Raw genomic sequence first — 15,646 nt, 5'->3', positions numbered from 1 at the left:
TTCAGAGCTTGCACTGAACGATTTTCTTTTATTGTGTCGAGAAGTTTTCATCATAAACCCTCTTTCCTTTGAGCTCTGCCAAAATCTTTGCAAATTCTTGGCTGCAGCCGACTCCAAGAGAGCGGGACGGGTTTGTTTGGTTTTTTTTTTTTTTGCTCCAGTGTCAGATAACAAAGAGCAAAAAGAATCATCCAGGGGTAGAAAACCTCGCTCAGACTCCAAGTTCCACGAGTCAAGGGCTGAATTCCTGGCTGCTGGAAAGCACCAAGGGCTGGTGCCAGAGCTGCAGCTCCAAACCCACCTCCAGCTCCTCGGATCAGTCGAGGGAAGGTTGGAAAGGCGCCGTGTGGAGCGAGCCTGGGATGATCAGAACCCAGCACAGGGCACACAAAACTCCAGCCTGGAGCTGTCTCGTGGCAAGATTTCCCTGCTCTGATTACCTGAACAAACTTCATTTGGAGTGACAGCCTCTCTGAGCAGGCACCCAAAATCAGCATCGCTCCCTTATTAAAATCCTGATAAAATGCAGCTCTGGCAACCAGAAATTCCTTCTGATTCCAGGGTTGCAGCTGCTAGCTGAGCTCAGTGCCTGGCTGAGGCAGGAGATGCTCTGGAAACCCAGAGAAAGCCACATTTGAAGACTTCATCTTGACTGACACTTCTAATTTGCACTCAGCCGCTTTTCCTTCGGCCTAAATTGAGTCCTTTGGGGGACAAAAAAATGGGAATTATCCGCATCCAAATCAATTATCCTGAACCCAACAGCAACTCTGAGGATGGCCATGAGTGTTTGGGGTCATTTAGTTTTTATTTCCTCATTCCCCTGGCCCTGCTATGAGGCTTTCTGATATTTTATTTTCATCAAACTTATCAAGATGGGATCCAGTGCTATAAATTGTGAGAGTTATTAATTACCCTGATGGCTTCAGGAAGTTTTATAAGGCCTTTAACTTCCATTTCTGAAAGCCTCTTATCTGAATTTCACCCTCTTGGGCAACGTGGATTTGGCTCCCAAGCACTGCCCAGTGAATATTCCAGGGAATATTGCACAGGCAGAGCGAGCTTGGCAGATAATCAAATCCCTATTTTTGAAGCCAACGTCACCATTTTAATTATTTCCTCCCGAAACATCTCGTTAAGGAACCTCTGTGGCCAGAAAAACAGGTTTATTACATTGAGAAACATCCTTTGAACAGATGCTTTTCCTTTCACTTCGAGGCCTTGTCATTTCTTTATAAATTGAGCCTCTCAGAGCAGGAATCTGCTCTGAAAAGTGGCCCTAAATGATGGGAAAAAAGGAAATTGTGCTTCTTTCCCTGCCTTGGGCTCCTGACCTGTCAAATCTGGTCCCATAAAAGCAATGCCTGGGCAGTGCTGGCAGCTCTTGGTGGATTTTGAGAAGCAAAGTGGGAATTGAGGTGTGGGGTGAAGCCAGACATGTCATTGATGCTGTTGTTTGTCACACAAACCCTCATGGAATGGTAGCCCTGGCATCAAAACCAGCCCAAATCTCAGTTTGGCTCCAAAGGAAGGCGAATTATTGTTGCAAGGCCCTCATCTGACAGCAAAACACTCCCTGATTTCCCTCAGCTGCTGCTCCCACAAATCCCCCCCAGCCCATATTCCTGAGTTTGATGATGATTCCTGTCCCCATGGATTGTGAAAGGACCCCTGGCAAAGGGAAGGGTTTAACTGCTCACCTCAGCCCTGGGAACCCCACAAATCCCAGATTTCTGCAGAGCCCAGCTGGGACAGGAAGGGTTTGCCATGAGGAAAAGGGGAAAGGAAGGCTGAGATCTGTGCTTCCAGCTGAGGGGATTTTACTGATTTACTGATTCCAAACCATATCTGGGAGGATGAGGCCAGGAAATGAGGGTGAAGGAGCTGCACCTTTGGCCCAGGGGAAAGGTCGCAGAGTAGATTTGGGGCAACCAAAGCAAAGTGAGATTTTCCTGTGAGAATTATGGATTTATGGAATATCCTGGGCTGGAAGGAGCAGAGTTCAACCCTGACACCCCAACAACCCCACCCTGGGCCTCCCTTGATTGGTGTCCAAAGCCTCCTGGAGCTCTGGCAGCCTCAGGGCCATGCTCATTCCCTGGGGAGTTGTTCCAATGCCCCACCACCCTCTAGGGCAAGAACCTTTCCCTAAAATCCAATCTAACCCTCCCTGGCACAGCGACAGCCATTCCCTTGGATCAATTGTTGATGTTCCTCACAACCAGCAGCTTTTTGCTCTCCTAACTGGTCTCTGGTTCAGGTCCTGCTGCAGGACCCCTCTTCCTACTCCAAACACAAGAATCCATGGTTGAGCTTGGATGAAACTCTCCCAAACTCCAGAGGTTTGGAAGCCCAGTCTCCATCTCCAGGAGGTTTTAATTCCATCCAGCACCCCCACGGGTCATGGAACCACTCCTGGCATCAGGGTGGCCTCTCTGCCCTGTCCTACATGACACAACTCCTCCCAACCTTCAAAACAAAGATTTTCCAAAGGCAACAAATCCCTCTTGGAAGCACGCTCCGAGCTGCTTGAAAAGGGCTGGGTATTTTTAGCTGGGGTATTCAGCCTGAGAGCTCTTCAAATGCAGCAAGTGCTGTTTATTTGGCTGACCAAATTAAAAAAAGCAACAGCAACAGAGCTCAAACCCCGTCATTTCCAGGGAAATATTTTCGGTGATCCAAAACAGATTCGAGTTGAGTGACAAAGCATCATCTCCAAGCAGTGGGAATGAAAAGCTCCAAACTCTTTTTCTTGCCAAATTCAGCACAGAGAAACGTTGCTGACACACTCTCCAATTTAAAGGCTGAGCCATTGGAGGAAAAAAATTCCCGAATCCCAAATTTCTCTGCTCAATGAACACTGAAAACACAGGCACCCAGTGTGACAGCTCCTGAAACCACAGCCCCAAAATGACTTTGGGCCCAGCTGGAAACCTCAGACCTCTTCCTCCCATTCCACCTTTTTTGGTTCTTTCCCAAAATCTGCAGGGAGTGAGGGAGCAGAGGGGGCAGAGAAGGGATTAACATCACCTTTGGACAGTGCTGCAGCCAATGGGAAAACCATCCCTCTTGGATCTGCCTGGGACTGCTTTTTCCTTCAACTTTTGCCAGAAGCATCACCCCTGGAGTAAAGTGTGAGTAGGGGCCTTGCTTTCCTACAAATCCTATGAGAAATTACCCACTCAAAGCTTCTCTGCTTTGCAAAGCAGCCGAAAGATCTCTTCTTGCCAAACTTTCAGCTCTCCAATCCCTTTTTATTTTATCAGGATTTCTGCACTCAGGCCTGGCCACCCGCAGGCTGCAGGTCAGGGAGGTGGGAAGGTTTTGGTTGCTGCACTGGGACTGTCAGTAATTCCAATTAAATTGGACTTTGTTGAGGTGGGTAATTCATCATCTGCTGCGTGACAACAATACCTGTAATTACTGCTCCGATTGTTGGGGCTGGAATTCATGTGCAATAAAGGGATCTTCATATCATGCCAAACCTCACAGTTAATTTAGGTTCCATCTCCTTTCATTTAGTCTGTAATAAGCTAATTAGTTCACCTAATTTGCCACAGAACGTGCCTTTGTAACGAATACAGACACGAATTAGCCTCTTGCACAACAAATGAGGGGAAGCAAAACATGAATCACTTTCAGGATTACATAAGGAATTATCATCCTTTACAGCACTCAGGGATGCAGCCATTCCCTTGATTATTTTTAATTTTCTTATTTGCACCAGCTTCTTCTGTCTCTGACTCCTCCTTGGGAGGTGGACAACACATTTCCCTGTTTTCCTGCTGTCACCTGTCCTGGCTCTGGGAAGTTCAGGGCCACTCCCTCTGAAAGAAATCTTTTAAAATCTTAGTTCTGGTGCCTAAAAGTGCTCACCTATCATTGGGACAGCTTTGCTGGATGTTCTGGAGTGGAAATCTTCAGACTTTTCTGCTTTTTTTCTGCTTTTGGTTTGGTTTATTCCTGGTCTGAACGGCATCAAACTGCCCTGGGAAACTCCTGGGCACTTCCTGCACTTGGAAAGTTCCTCCTGGGGGCTCATTTCATCCCCCTCCCTTCTGACAGCTCCTAAACCACACCAGATCATGAAATCCTGGAATGGGTTGGGTTGGAAGGGACCTGAAATCCCATCCAGTCCCATCTGTGCTGTGGGCAGGGACCCCTCCCATCATCCCAGCCTGGCCCTGCACACTCCCAGGGATGAGACCTGTTGCAGACAACTTTCATAAAAAATCCTTTCCTTAGGACTTTTTTCCTCCTGAGAAGCTGAGAAACTTCAAGAACAAAATATAAACAATAGTTATATTCTGCTGTGAAATGCAACAGGTGGATCTTTGACTGGCCCATCTTAGATTTTTGTAATTAATGGCCAATGACAGCCCAGCTGGCTCGGACAGAGAGTGGAGACACAAACCTTTGTTATCATTCTTGCCATTCTATTCTTAGCCAGCCTTCTGATGAAACCTTTTCTTCTATTCTTTTACTATAGTTTTAATGTAATATATATCATAAAATAATAAATCAAGCCTTCTGAAACATGGAGTCAGATCCTCATCTCTTCCCTCAACCTGAGACCCCTGTGAACACGGTCACAGAAACCACCTCTGCCAGGGCCTCCCTTTCCTTCCCCTGATCCCCTCCATCCCTGCCCTGTGCCAGGGGAAGCTGTTCCCCCTTCTCCTGGCACTCCAGACCCTTTCCAGCTCCTGGAAGGTCCCCCAGGCCCTTCTTTTCCAGGCTGAGCACCCCAAGGTTCCCGGCTCATTTGGGATAAATCCTGAGGGATCTCTGTGCAGCAGCCACCTCAGCTGGCCACAATTCCCACTGGAGATCTGCCAGCCCTCGGGGCCCTCTCCCCATCTCAGAACCCCTGCACAGTGCCAGGGGTTGGGTTCATTATGCTGCAGAAAAATGGCTCAGCACAGCCAGCCCTGTCTCACCCCAGTAACTCAACCCCGATCCCCAGGGAAGCTCAGAGTTCCTAAATCCATCAGCTGGGCTTTCTGCACCACCTCCTCAGAGCCCTCATCCCACTGCTGAGCTGGTGCTGTCCAGCTCCAGCTGTTCATTGTGCTACCCAGCACAATCCCATGGATTTATGTGCTGAACCTTCCCTGCTTCCAGCAATTGTTTGGATTCAGCACCTCACCTCCTGCACTGATGATTTCCCACGTCCAGGTTGAGGCAGCACCTTTGCTGCCTCTTTACCTGGAATTAAATCATCCCCAGCTCCTAAAAACGAGCCCTGACTTCCAGCAGGAATAAACACATGAGAAGAGTTTTTGGCTGGAAATCCTCTGGAGCCTTTGGATGGCCTGAGCAGAGATAAAACAAATCATCGACCTCCTGGCAGCTGCCAAAACCATCTGAGGACAGGAGATCCCCCTCTGCCAGACATTGTGCTGCTCAAAGGAACCAGCTGAAACCTCTCCTGGGGCTGGGGGCCCTTCCTGAAATTCAACTGGGCCTTTTAAGGATGAGGAAATCAAATGGAATGAAGATTTGCAGCCTGGAAAATTGCTCAGGAAGGGAAAAGGCAGCAGGACCCCTCTGAGGAAGCTCCTGCTCCTTCTCTGTGTCCTTTCCCTGAGAAGAGGAACCAGGTGGGATCTCCTGGGAACATCCCTCAGATCCATCAAAGAGCAGGAAAAGGAGAATTCCCTCTGCCCTTTACCCAGCACTCACTAGCAGCCAGCAGCTCCTCTCTTCCTCACTAATCCCAAAGCACTTTTCCAATGGGAAAATTGGGATTCAGATCTGCCTGAACCCCTCTGGGTTTGGTTCTGAGCCTCTGGCACCAGCACAGTGACCCAAGAGCAGCTCCTGAGGAGCAGGGAAGGTGCTCAGAGCCAACATTCTCCACTCTGCAACCCCCAGGTGAAAGCTGGAAGTGATGAACCTCATGGATAATATGGAACTGGGAGGAAATCCATAAACGAAACACAGAGCTCTGGATGAGTAATTATTCCTCATTAACGAAGCTGAAAGGAGAATTCTGCTCTAGGAACAGATGTCACCTCCACTTCAGGGGGACTGAATCAACCAGGGCACCCAGCCAGAGCCAAAGAAATGCTGCAACACCAGGAAGTGCCCATTAAAAATGGGAAAGAACACCGGGATCTTCCAGCTGGGCAGCCCTGGGAAACCACAGACTCTGGACATGAAAATCCGTGGAAAATCCTTCCCTTATGAAGAGTTTTATCACCTGTAAAATCTCCCCCAGTCCCAGTGAGAAGCACTTTGGTGTTTTCTGAAGTGCCTCAAAAGAGACTGAAATTCCCTGGGGGCAGAATTTCCTCTCAGGAATTTTGGCCAGAACTGATTGTTCCCCCTTCCAGCATTCCATGCTCACCAGGATCACCCTGGGATTTAAAACCAAGCCTAAGCCATGCCAGCTTCCTTCATTTTAGCATGAAATTAAATCTTGCTTAAAAACCTCAACAGCACTTTCAGTTTCCTGACGCTCCAGCAACGAAGACCCTGCTCCCAAAAATCCCTGGGATTTATGTGATTTACAGAGGTGGAACTTGCCATGCATGTTTCTGCCTCCAGAAGTTATTTTCCCTCTTTTTGAATGATTTAAAAAGAAAAGTTTCTTCTCTCCACATGCTCTCCTGCACCGTTTATTGCCTGATTCATTCATTCCCTATTTCTTGATTTCCAGTTTCACTCAGGGCTGAGCAAATTCCTTCCAACTTCGCTGCATTCACCAAAATGCAAAAACCTTCCCGAGAGCAAAAAACGACAAACCCAAAACAAGGAAAAAACGGGAAATCAACAAAAAAAACCCCAACAAAATCATGAAAAAATCCCATTTTTGGGAGAACCCTACCTGAAAAATAGCAATCCAGGCATATCCAATATTATCAAAATTGATAGCCCCGTTGTGGGGGTTGACGTCCCCGGCCATGCAGATGTTGTAGTACTGGTTCCAGTTGATGCAGGAGTTCCTGCTGGGCTCGGGGCTGGCCAGGCTGGGGCTGTAGGACTCCATGCTCAGGGTGCACTCCACCTTGGACTCCTTCCTGCTGGGGATGTTGGAGCACCTCTGCATGCCGTTCTCCCGGTGCGAGGAGCAGATGAAGGGGTTCTCCTCCGCCTCGTCCGGCCGGTAGTAGGGGTGCAGGAAGGTCAGGTTGTATGTCCTGGATGAGGTGGAAAAGAAGGAAAAGGAGGAGGGTAAAAAAAAAATGCTTCACGATTAATTATTAAGGCCATTAAAAGTGTTTCTGGTGGAAAGGAAAGGGGGAGATGTTGGGATGTTGGGGGACACAAGACAGAGGATGGATGTTGGACCTGGTTGACATCAGAGATTTGATAACAGGATGGCTTGGCAAAAGCAAAGGGAGCTTTGAAAATTAGACCTGGATTGCAAGAAGGTTCAATTGTCAGGAAAATTAATCCACAAACACCAGAGGTTTATGTCCAAAAAGGAGACAGGAGTCCTTTTATTTTATTCGAATAAAAGGAGAGGCCATGGGGCATTCCCCTGGGGTCTATGGAATTTTTGGAGGACGCAGCCTCCTTTTTATCCCAATTTCCCTTCTTTCTTTCCCCATTTCTGAGGTACTTGAGAAGTTCAGACTCCCCAATACACCTGACACCAAAGATTTCCCTCTAATGTACAACCCTCCCTTTTAATTTTTAATTCTTACGTAATTTAGGGTTTTTTCTTCCCCATCGTTTCTTTCATCTTTCAATGTCTAATTTAGTTTATCAACAAACCTAAAGTTTATTTGCAAAAGCAAATATATTTTTCCATTTATCAATCAGTGGAACCCTTCCCATTGTTTCTTTTATCTCCCAGTGCTAGTTTTATATACCAGCAGACCCACAGCTTGTTTGTAAGACAAATCTGCTATTCCTCTCACAATCAAACAGGTTTACAGGAAAAATAAAATCCCATTAAACCCTGCAAGCAAAAGATGTTGTCATATACATAAGTTTGTGGATGTGATTTTAACCTAATCATTGTAGTACACATTACTAGTGTCTCTTAAATAGTATATAAGCTTTATATCCCACAATAAAATGGGATTCTGATCACCAAGTAAGTGTCCCCATCTCTCTCCATCACTGACTGTTCATCCCTGATTTTAGCAGCAGGAAAAGCCACTGGTTGCTATCCCTTCACCCTTCAGAAATCCCTGTCAGAACTGCAGCCCCTAAAACCAAATCCCTTTGATTTGATCAGACCCTGCTGATCTCCCAGCAAACACCAGTCTGAGTTTCCCCAAGCAGACAAAGCAGCAAAAAGAACGAAATGAGAGAGATGGAGAGAAAATCCCAGCAGATCAGGTTCTGCCCCAGAATCCAGGGAGATTTTGGGCTCCCTGGAAGGATTTGAAGATGCTTATTTGGGTGGCAGAGCAGCTTCGCAAAAAATGCATCCCTCAGGAGGAATCTGAGCTCCCACAAGGAGAGACCCATCCAGAGGCCATCTCCCACTCCCTCTGTACCTCCATAAAGAAAGGAAGAGCCCAAATTAATGGGAAAACCATGTGCTTGCTGTATTTCTGATGGAACCGGCTTGGATAGAGCCGATGGCTCTGTCTCAGCCTGGACCTGCAGCAGGGCAGGAGCTGCTTTTCCCGGAGCTGTGTCCCACATCTGGCACTTTCTGGGCTGTGTGCTCAGTGCTGGTGAGAGCCTGCAGCACTCAGGGCTGCATTGCTCCAGAGCCAACTTTCTCCAGTGTTTTCCCAGCTCCAGGGATCTCAGCTGCTCCATAATCGCCCCGAGATAAGGGAGAGGCAGCACACACATTATAAAAGATGTGGGCAGAAGATAACCAGGTAATTCTTCCAGCCAGGACAGCTCTATTTTTATCTCTCTCTGAACGTCCCTATCTGGTGAAGAGATTTGGCTTTAACAAGTGTTATTCCAGACAATTGCTTGGAATTGCTCCCCAAAACCCTGGAGCCAAGCAGGAATTGCTCTGCGGCTGCACTTTCAGGAGAGAACAATTGCTGCAGGGCAGAGCTGAGGGAAATCAGCCCTCAGCAACTTCCCGGGGGAATTTGGTTCTGTTCCATGATCCAATTACCCGAGGTGGGTGTGGAGGGCTCAGCAGCTTCAGGAATGGGAGAGGGAAGAGGAGCACGTCCTGGGAATTGGGAATTCTTTGTGCTCAGCAGCCCCTCCTCACACACCCCGCAGCTCCAGACTAAACTGTGACATCACCTGCGCTGTTTCTGGGCTTGGGATCCAACAAAAACCTGCAAGATGTTTTTCCTCCCCGAGCCTTTTCCTTGCCCTCCCACCAGCTGCTTCCCCGGGAGGAAATTTCCATATGAAACAGGCTGGAGAACGGGCCAGGAGCTGCAGCAGCCGCGTTTGGGAGAACATCAGACACCACCCAGCAGTGCCACACACAGGGAGGATTAAACAGAGGATTAAAACACACCAAGATGCAGGAAAATTGGGAAGAGCTGGAGAATTTGGGAGAAGAAGCAGAGAGGAGACACCCGAGAAGTGACTTCAGCTCTCAAAACTACAGCATCAGTCCCCATGCCACTGGAGCGAGGTCCCCACAGCTGGAGAGGCTCTGTGCATCCCAGGAGTCTCCATTTGGGAAGTTTTGGGATGAAGACTCCGGGCTGGGGTCTCAGACGCTGCACAGAGGAGATCAGGGCACAAATCTGGAGCAGTTTGGTGGCTGGGGGAGGAAAATCCGAGCAGGAGAACAAAGCCCAGCTCTGCTGGGAGGGCTGGGTGCAGCCTGGCTCAGCTCTGAAGGATTTTATCCTCCCTTTCCTCTGCTCTCCTCACTTTTGCAGCTGTCTTCAAAATAATTTCTCAATTAAGAGTTGTCCCTATGACAAAATCAGTCACCTGAAGGGCACTTTGTGCCCAGCCTTCCCCTGTTCCCTGTCTTTGTCTTTCCCACTGGGAACTTCTCCTGTGGGAAGCTCCAGCACCACCAGTGAGGGGGAAAGGAACCCCAACTGGCAGCAAACACTGCAAATTTCAGAATTTTCTTAAAATCTTTCTCCCCCCCGCTTTTATTTTCCTGGCAAAACCAAAAAATGGAAAGAAGGAAGGAGAGAAGAATGAGAAACAAAAATGCTGCAGAATGAGGGAATCCCAAATATCTCCCAAGTAAACGGATGAGATCTGCCAGGAGCTTCCACTTCTTCCTGCCTTCCCTGTTCCTTGCCAACAGGTAGAGACAAATCACTCATTAATGCTAATGAACTCACTAATCAGCAGAGCTCTAGGGGAAAGACAGGAGAAGCCAAGCCCCAGGATGGATCTGTTATCCCAGCAGAGAGGATTTCCCAGCTTTTCCCATCCCTGCTCCCTGCACATCTGGATTTCCCTTTCTCTGTCCCTCTGCATGTCTATGTGCAGGAAGGACAACAGAGGGGCAGGAAAATCCATTTTCCTCCCACTCCTGCTGGATTATCCTCTGCTCCAGCCTCCCCCAGGGGAGGATTTCCCAGCCCATCCATCCCAACCACTGGAACGCAGCGGAGCACAGCCTGCCCCAGCTGGGGGAGCAGAGGGAGAAGGGGCAGGAGCTCAGCCCTCAGGGTGAATTCCCTGCTCAGCAATGCCACCACGAGCAGTTAAACACCTTCCAGACAAATTCCTGAGCCTGCTTGAGGAGCTGAAGGCTGAAAGCTCCCACCACAAGTGTCCTGAGGCAGCAGAGAAACACAAAACCCTCCACGGCTCCCTCCCCTCCCCTGCTTCCGAGCCACTGAGTTCCTTGAAAGGCTCCAGCCTGGAAATGCTGCTCTGCATCCCCGCACACAGGGGCAGCCCCAGGAGAGGGGCTGGGCCTGACCCAGTTCCTTTATTTCCCCCGGGAGCAGCTCAGGAGGGTGGGAAGGAGCCCGAGGGGAAGAAAACCATCCTGGAGGTGTCCCCAGGAGCTGCTGGCTCTGCTTGTCCTCCCCACCCAGCACACCAAACCTTCCTCCTTGCCACCAAAGGATCCTTGGGGGATTTCTCCTGCAGCTCCCAGTGCCAGGATCTCCTGGCATCACTCACAGCCCCTCCTGGAGCTGCTGGTCCATGCAATCCCAGCTTTTGTAGGATCACTTTGGGTGTGGAGGGAGAGATTCTCCCATGTCCCAACGAGCAGAGCTCCAGTTCCAACCCACTCCTGCAACAACCCAGCAATTCCTTCAGAACCCCCAGTAAAAATCCTTAAATAACCTCATTCCAGCCCTGTAGCAGCACAGCTCTGAAAGACAGAGAGAGAAAAGCAGAAATTCCCAGGGCACCTCCAAAAAGTCCCCAAATTTTCTCTCACAATGCGCTCGACACAAAAATAGTTGCTTTACTCGGAGCTGCCAACTTTCAAGGGGGATTGAAAAGAAAAGGTTTCCATGGGGAAAGAAGAATGATGGCAAAAATCAAAGTCACTCCTTCCATCTGATGCCTCTGGAAGAGCTGAAGGCTCGGGAAGCTGCAGGGCAGAACACAGCAGGGCAAAGCTGGATTTGAAGCAGCTCTTTGGGAGCTCACTTACACCTCCTTTCATCCAGAAAATTTGGGGTTAGCGCCCTGCCTTGCTGGCCCCTGGATTTTGTCCAGATCCTGTGTTTAAAGCAGGTTTGGTTTCAGCTGGGAGGGTTTGGCAGCAGCACCGAGGGGAGACCCTCCAATAATTCAGGTTTTCCCTGTCTCCAGGGCTGCAGAGGAAATCAGAGGCAGGATCTCAGTCCCAGCCCCTCCCAGGCTCCTGAAGGGCTGGGAAACCTCTGTGCCCTGAGGAATTGAGGATTTCCCACCCCTGGACGTGTTTGGGGCTGGGCTGGAGCAGCCTGGGATGAGGGAAGGTGTCCCTGATCATGGTCAGGGGTGAATGAGAATCTTTAAGGTCCTTTCCAAGCCAGCCCATTCCAGGATTCCATCATCTGCCCAACAGCAGGAGGATGGAGCCCTGAAGTGTTTTCCAGGTCATTCCATGCCCTTTTCTCCTTTACAATTTGCTGCTGGTGTGTTAACAGCCACTGCAGGGGAGAGCCGTGCCCTGACGCCTGGGTTGAGAGAATGAGTCAGAAATTATTTTAAAAAAATGGGAATAATTCCATCTGGAGTCCCTAAAACTTCCCCACCGAGCTCCAAGAAATAGGGATAGCTGGAAATGCAGGGACTGGAACGTTGCTGGGTTTCTCTAAATTTAAAATTAATGCAGAAAGCCCAACCCAGCAGCAACACTCAGGGTGGAGGTACCAGAAAATCCCACATTTGTCCTGCTGGCACTGAGCTGGAAGCTGGAATTTTCCTGCCCCATTGGCACCCCCATTTCCCCAAATTCCTTTGGAATGCAGCACCTTCCATCACACTAAACCAGAGCCCAAGAGCTGGGGGGTGGCAAAACCCATCCCAGAGGGAAGGGGATCCCAGACAAACCCCTTCAAACACAGCTCATCCCAAAACCTTCCCTGGCAAGGAGCAAGCCCTGATGAGAAAATCCTGTGACCCTAAAACTTCCACACTGAGCTCCAAGAAACAGGCATAGCTGGAAATGCAGGTACCGGAACATTTTGCATTATATTGAAATTAATGCAAAATTAATAATACCAGAAAACTCCACATTTCTCCCACTGACACTGAGCTACAGACTGGAATTTTCCTGCCCTATGGACATCCCCATTTCCCCAAATTCCCTTAAAATGCAGCACAATAAACCAGACCCCAACAGCTGAACCCATCCCAAAGGGAAGGAGGCGATCCCAGCCAAACCCCATCAAACACAGCTCATCCCAAAACCTCTCCTGACAAGGAGCAAGCCCCGATAAGAAAATCCAGCGAGGCCTTTGATGCTGCTAATGGCCATTACATAACTGCTGCTTAATGTCTGTGCTTAGAGAACGCTTCCCCTGTGGTTCATCTTGAAAGCTCCACTTCGCAGAAAATCACCAGAAAATCAGCGAGCGTTTCAAAACCTGACTCGGAGAGAGCTGAGAGGGGCTCGCTGCAGTTAATTACAGCGACGGGGCCACCCAAGCAGGGCTGGAACTGCTCAGTTTGGGCTTGGGGATGGCAGCTCCGGGGTCCGGCTGAGCCTGGAGGGGTTTGGGGAGCGGGAAATTGATGCTGGGAGGGGGTTTGGGGTGCGGGGAGCGGAATCACACCCATGGCAGGTTAAGGATTTTCCACCCGGCTGGGACGAATAAAAGCCACCAGAGGTGGTGCAGAGGACAGGAGAGGCTGAGGGAGCCCCGGGAGTGGCAGTGAGAGGCAGGAGCAGGACCTGAGGGATGATCCCTGCCTGTCTCGCAGTCAATCCCAGCGCAGGCAGCCGATGATTACCCAGCGATGTAATTACAGGCTCCATCTCCCCTCGCCGAGTTAGAGCTGCCCTAAGAGCTGGGCTGGGGCATTTCCTCACCTCTGAGCTGCTGACATCTCTGACAGGAGCCTTTGGAAGGATTTTTTCCAGGAAAATCCTTCTTTTCTGTGCTGGCTGTGCTTGGTTTTCATCCAGGTGTGTCCTCAACCCTGGGAAGGGGCAGGGGCACCACAGCCCCAGCTCAGGGAGCAGCAAGGGATGCTCCAAAGCCTGGCATGCCCCAAACCCATCCCAGCTCCAGCAGAACCTCCTCAATCCCACTCTGAACCCAGCTGGAAGAGCCCAGGGCTGGCAGCAGGGTCCAGGATTTATCCAGAGGGCTCAGGAGCAAAGACAAACATCAGCAGCACAGCCCAAACCAGGCCTAAGAGCCTGGGCTGGGCTTAAATTGATCAGCTGGGCCTTGGGCATGTCCCAGGTGAGGCTCAGCAGGGCAATGAAGGTTTATTATCAGAGGGGCTGCTCCGCACAAGTGCCCAGCCTGGAAAATCCCAAATGAAAATTTGCCTCTGTCAGGTTGGGTTTGATGATCCTGGAGGTGTTTTCAGCCTTAATGATTCAGGTCCTGCCCGTCCCTGGTGCCTGTCCCACGCTCTGAGCTGTGTCCAAATGATTTTAATGCTTCTCACATCCAGTTTCTTATCTTAAATCCCTGACAAGGATTTATCTCTGGGTTTCAGCTGCATCTCCAAATCTCCATCCCCTGCCAGGGGTTGGGGTATGCTCGGTGACCTGAAGTGTTTGGAGAGCTGGGAGTTTGTTCTGCATCCTCCCAGAGTCACACAGGGAGGGATCTCAGGCAGACCTAATCCAGCCCTCTCCCATCCTCGTCCTTCAGGTGCAGCAGGAATGCACAAAACCCTCAGGAAGTTGCTGACAAATGGGATTTTTTTCCCAGGCAAAAAGGACCCTGCTGAGCGCTGGGATTTTTCCAGCAGGGGACAGAAAAAATCCCCTGCTGGGAAAGGAAGAAAAAAGAGAGAGAGAAATGTGGAGAAAAAATGGAAAAAAAAAAAGGTGGAAAATTTTTGCTTTTGCTGTACTTACATGGCAAAATTCCTGTCTAGGAAGCACCTGTTCCTCAGCAGCCCTGCCCAGAGCTGGACCCCAACAATGCCAAAGATGAAGAAGACGAAGAAGCAGAGGAGGAGGACGTTGCCTAACATAGGCAGAGTGTCCAGCAGCAGCGTGACCAGGATCCTCATACCTGGGGGAGGAGGGAGAACCACGTCAGGATGGGCACAAATCACCATTCCCACCTTGGACGCACAGCCAGGGCAGGAACATCAGGACTTGGTGTTTTCCCCTAAATGCTGAGGCTGGAAAGGGAGGTGGGAATGTCAAAGGCTTGGCAGGAAATGGGAATGACAGCAATCTCCAGAGGGTGGATCCAAGGCCTCTAGTGTCAGGGAAATGCTGATTTCCATGCCAGATATTCCACCTGGAATTCTCTGACAATGGGGTTGGAACTCCTGGTGTTTATTCCCAACATTGGGGTTGGAATTCCTGGTGTTTATTCCCAACATTGGGGTTGGAATTCCTGGTGGTTATTCCCAAAAATGGGGTTGGAATTCCTGGTGGTTATTCCCAAAAGGGAGTTGGAATTCCTGGTGTTTATTCCCAACATTGGGGTTGGAATTCCTGGTGGTTATTCCCAAAAATGGGGTTGGAATTCCTGGTGGTTATTCCCAACATTGAGGTTGGAATTCCTGGTGGTTATTCCCAAAAATGGGGTTGGAATTCCTTGGGGTTACTCCCAAAAGGGAGTTGGAATTCCTGGTGTTTACTCCCAACAATGGAATTGGAATTCCTGGGGGTTATTCCCAGTGTATCCTGTCACAAATCAGGAATACCCCAGTGGGATGGGACGCACCAGGCTCCTCAAGTCCAGCTCCTGGCCCTGCCCAGCACTGTCACCCCCTCAGGAGCAATCCCACATTTTCCTGGCAAATCCATCTTAGGAAAAGCAAGGACAATCAATCCCCACTGAAAGACAATGCTGGGATTTTCTCCCTTTTTTTTTTTCCCCCCTCTCTCTCACTGATATCCTCCTTTTTTTTTTCCAAAAATGGGTAAAATTTCTCTCCCCATGCCAGACAATTTTTTTTCTGCTCAGCTCCTTTTGGTATTTGGGGATGTTTAGTGGCATCATCCCAGAGATTGAATCCAGCTATTCTCCAGCCACCCCGGGCTCTCCTTGGAATGCTGAGTGTGCCATGGGAAAAGAGCATCACCCAGGCTGAAACAAGGAGCAGGATCTTCATCCCCATTCCATGGGATGCCTGGTTTAAAAACCCCCAGCAGAAAAATAAAAATAAATTTTAAAAATACACA

At 49.4% G+C, this 15,646-nt stretch overlaps 1 protein-coding gene across 1 annotated transcript in view; it reads right to left on the bottom strand.

The window, feature by feature from the left end:
• Positions 1 to 15,646, bottom strand: part of CACNA1H (calcium voltage-gated channel subunit alpha1 H) — a 108,001-nt gene that overhangs the window by 84,997 nt on the left and 7,358 nt on the right. Inside the window, exons 4-5 of the mRNA XM_063171616.1 lie at positions 14,360 to 14,519; positions 6,833 to 7,145 (exon numbers count right to left, since the gene is read on the bottom strand). Of these exons, the coding sequence (XP_063027686.1) occupies positions 6,833 to 7,145; positions 14,360 to 14,519 (473 nt within the window). The remainder of the gene's footprint in view (positions 1 to 6,832; positions 7,146 to 14,359; positions 14,520 to 15,646) is intronic.

Source organism: Melospiza melodia, chromosome 18, assembly GCF_035770615.1.
Source record: "Melospiza melodia melodia isolate bMelMel2 chromosome 18, bMelMel2.pri, whole genome shotgun sequence".
NCBI lineage: Eukaryota > Metazoa > Chordata > Aves > Passeriformes > Passerellidae > Melospiza > Melospiza melodia.
Note: the sequence above shows the minus strand (reverse complement) of the source record. Positions and strands in the feature narration are given on the sequence as shown.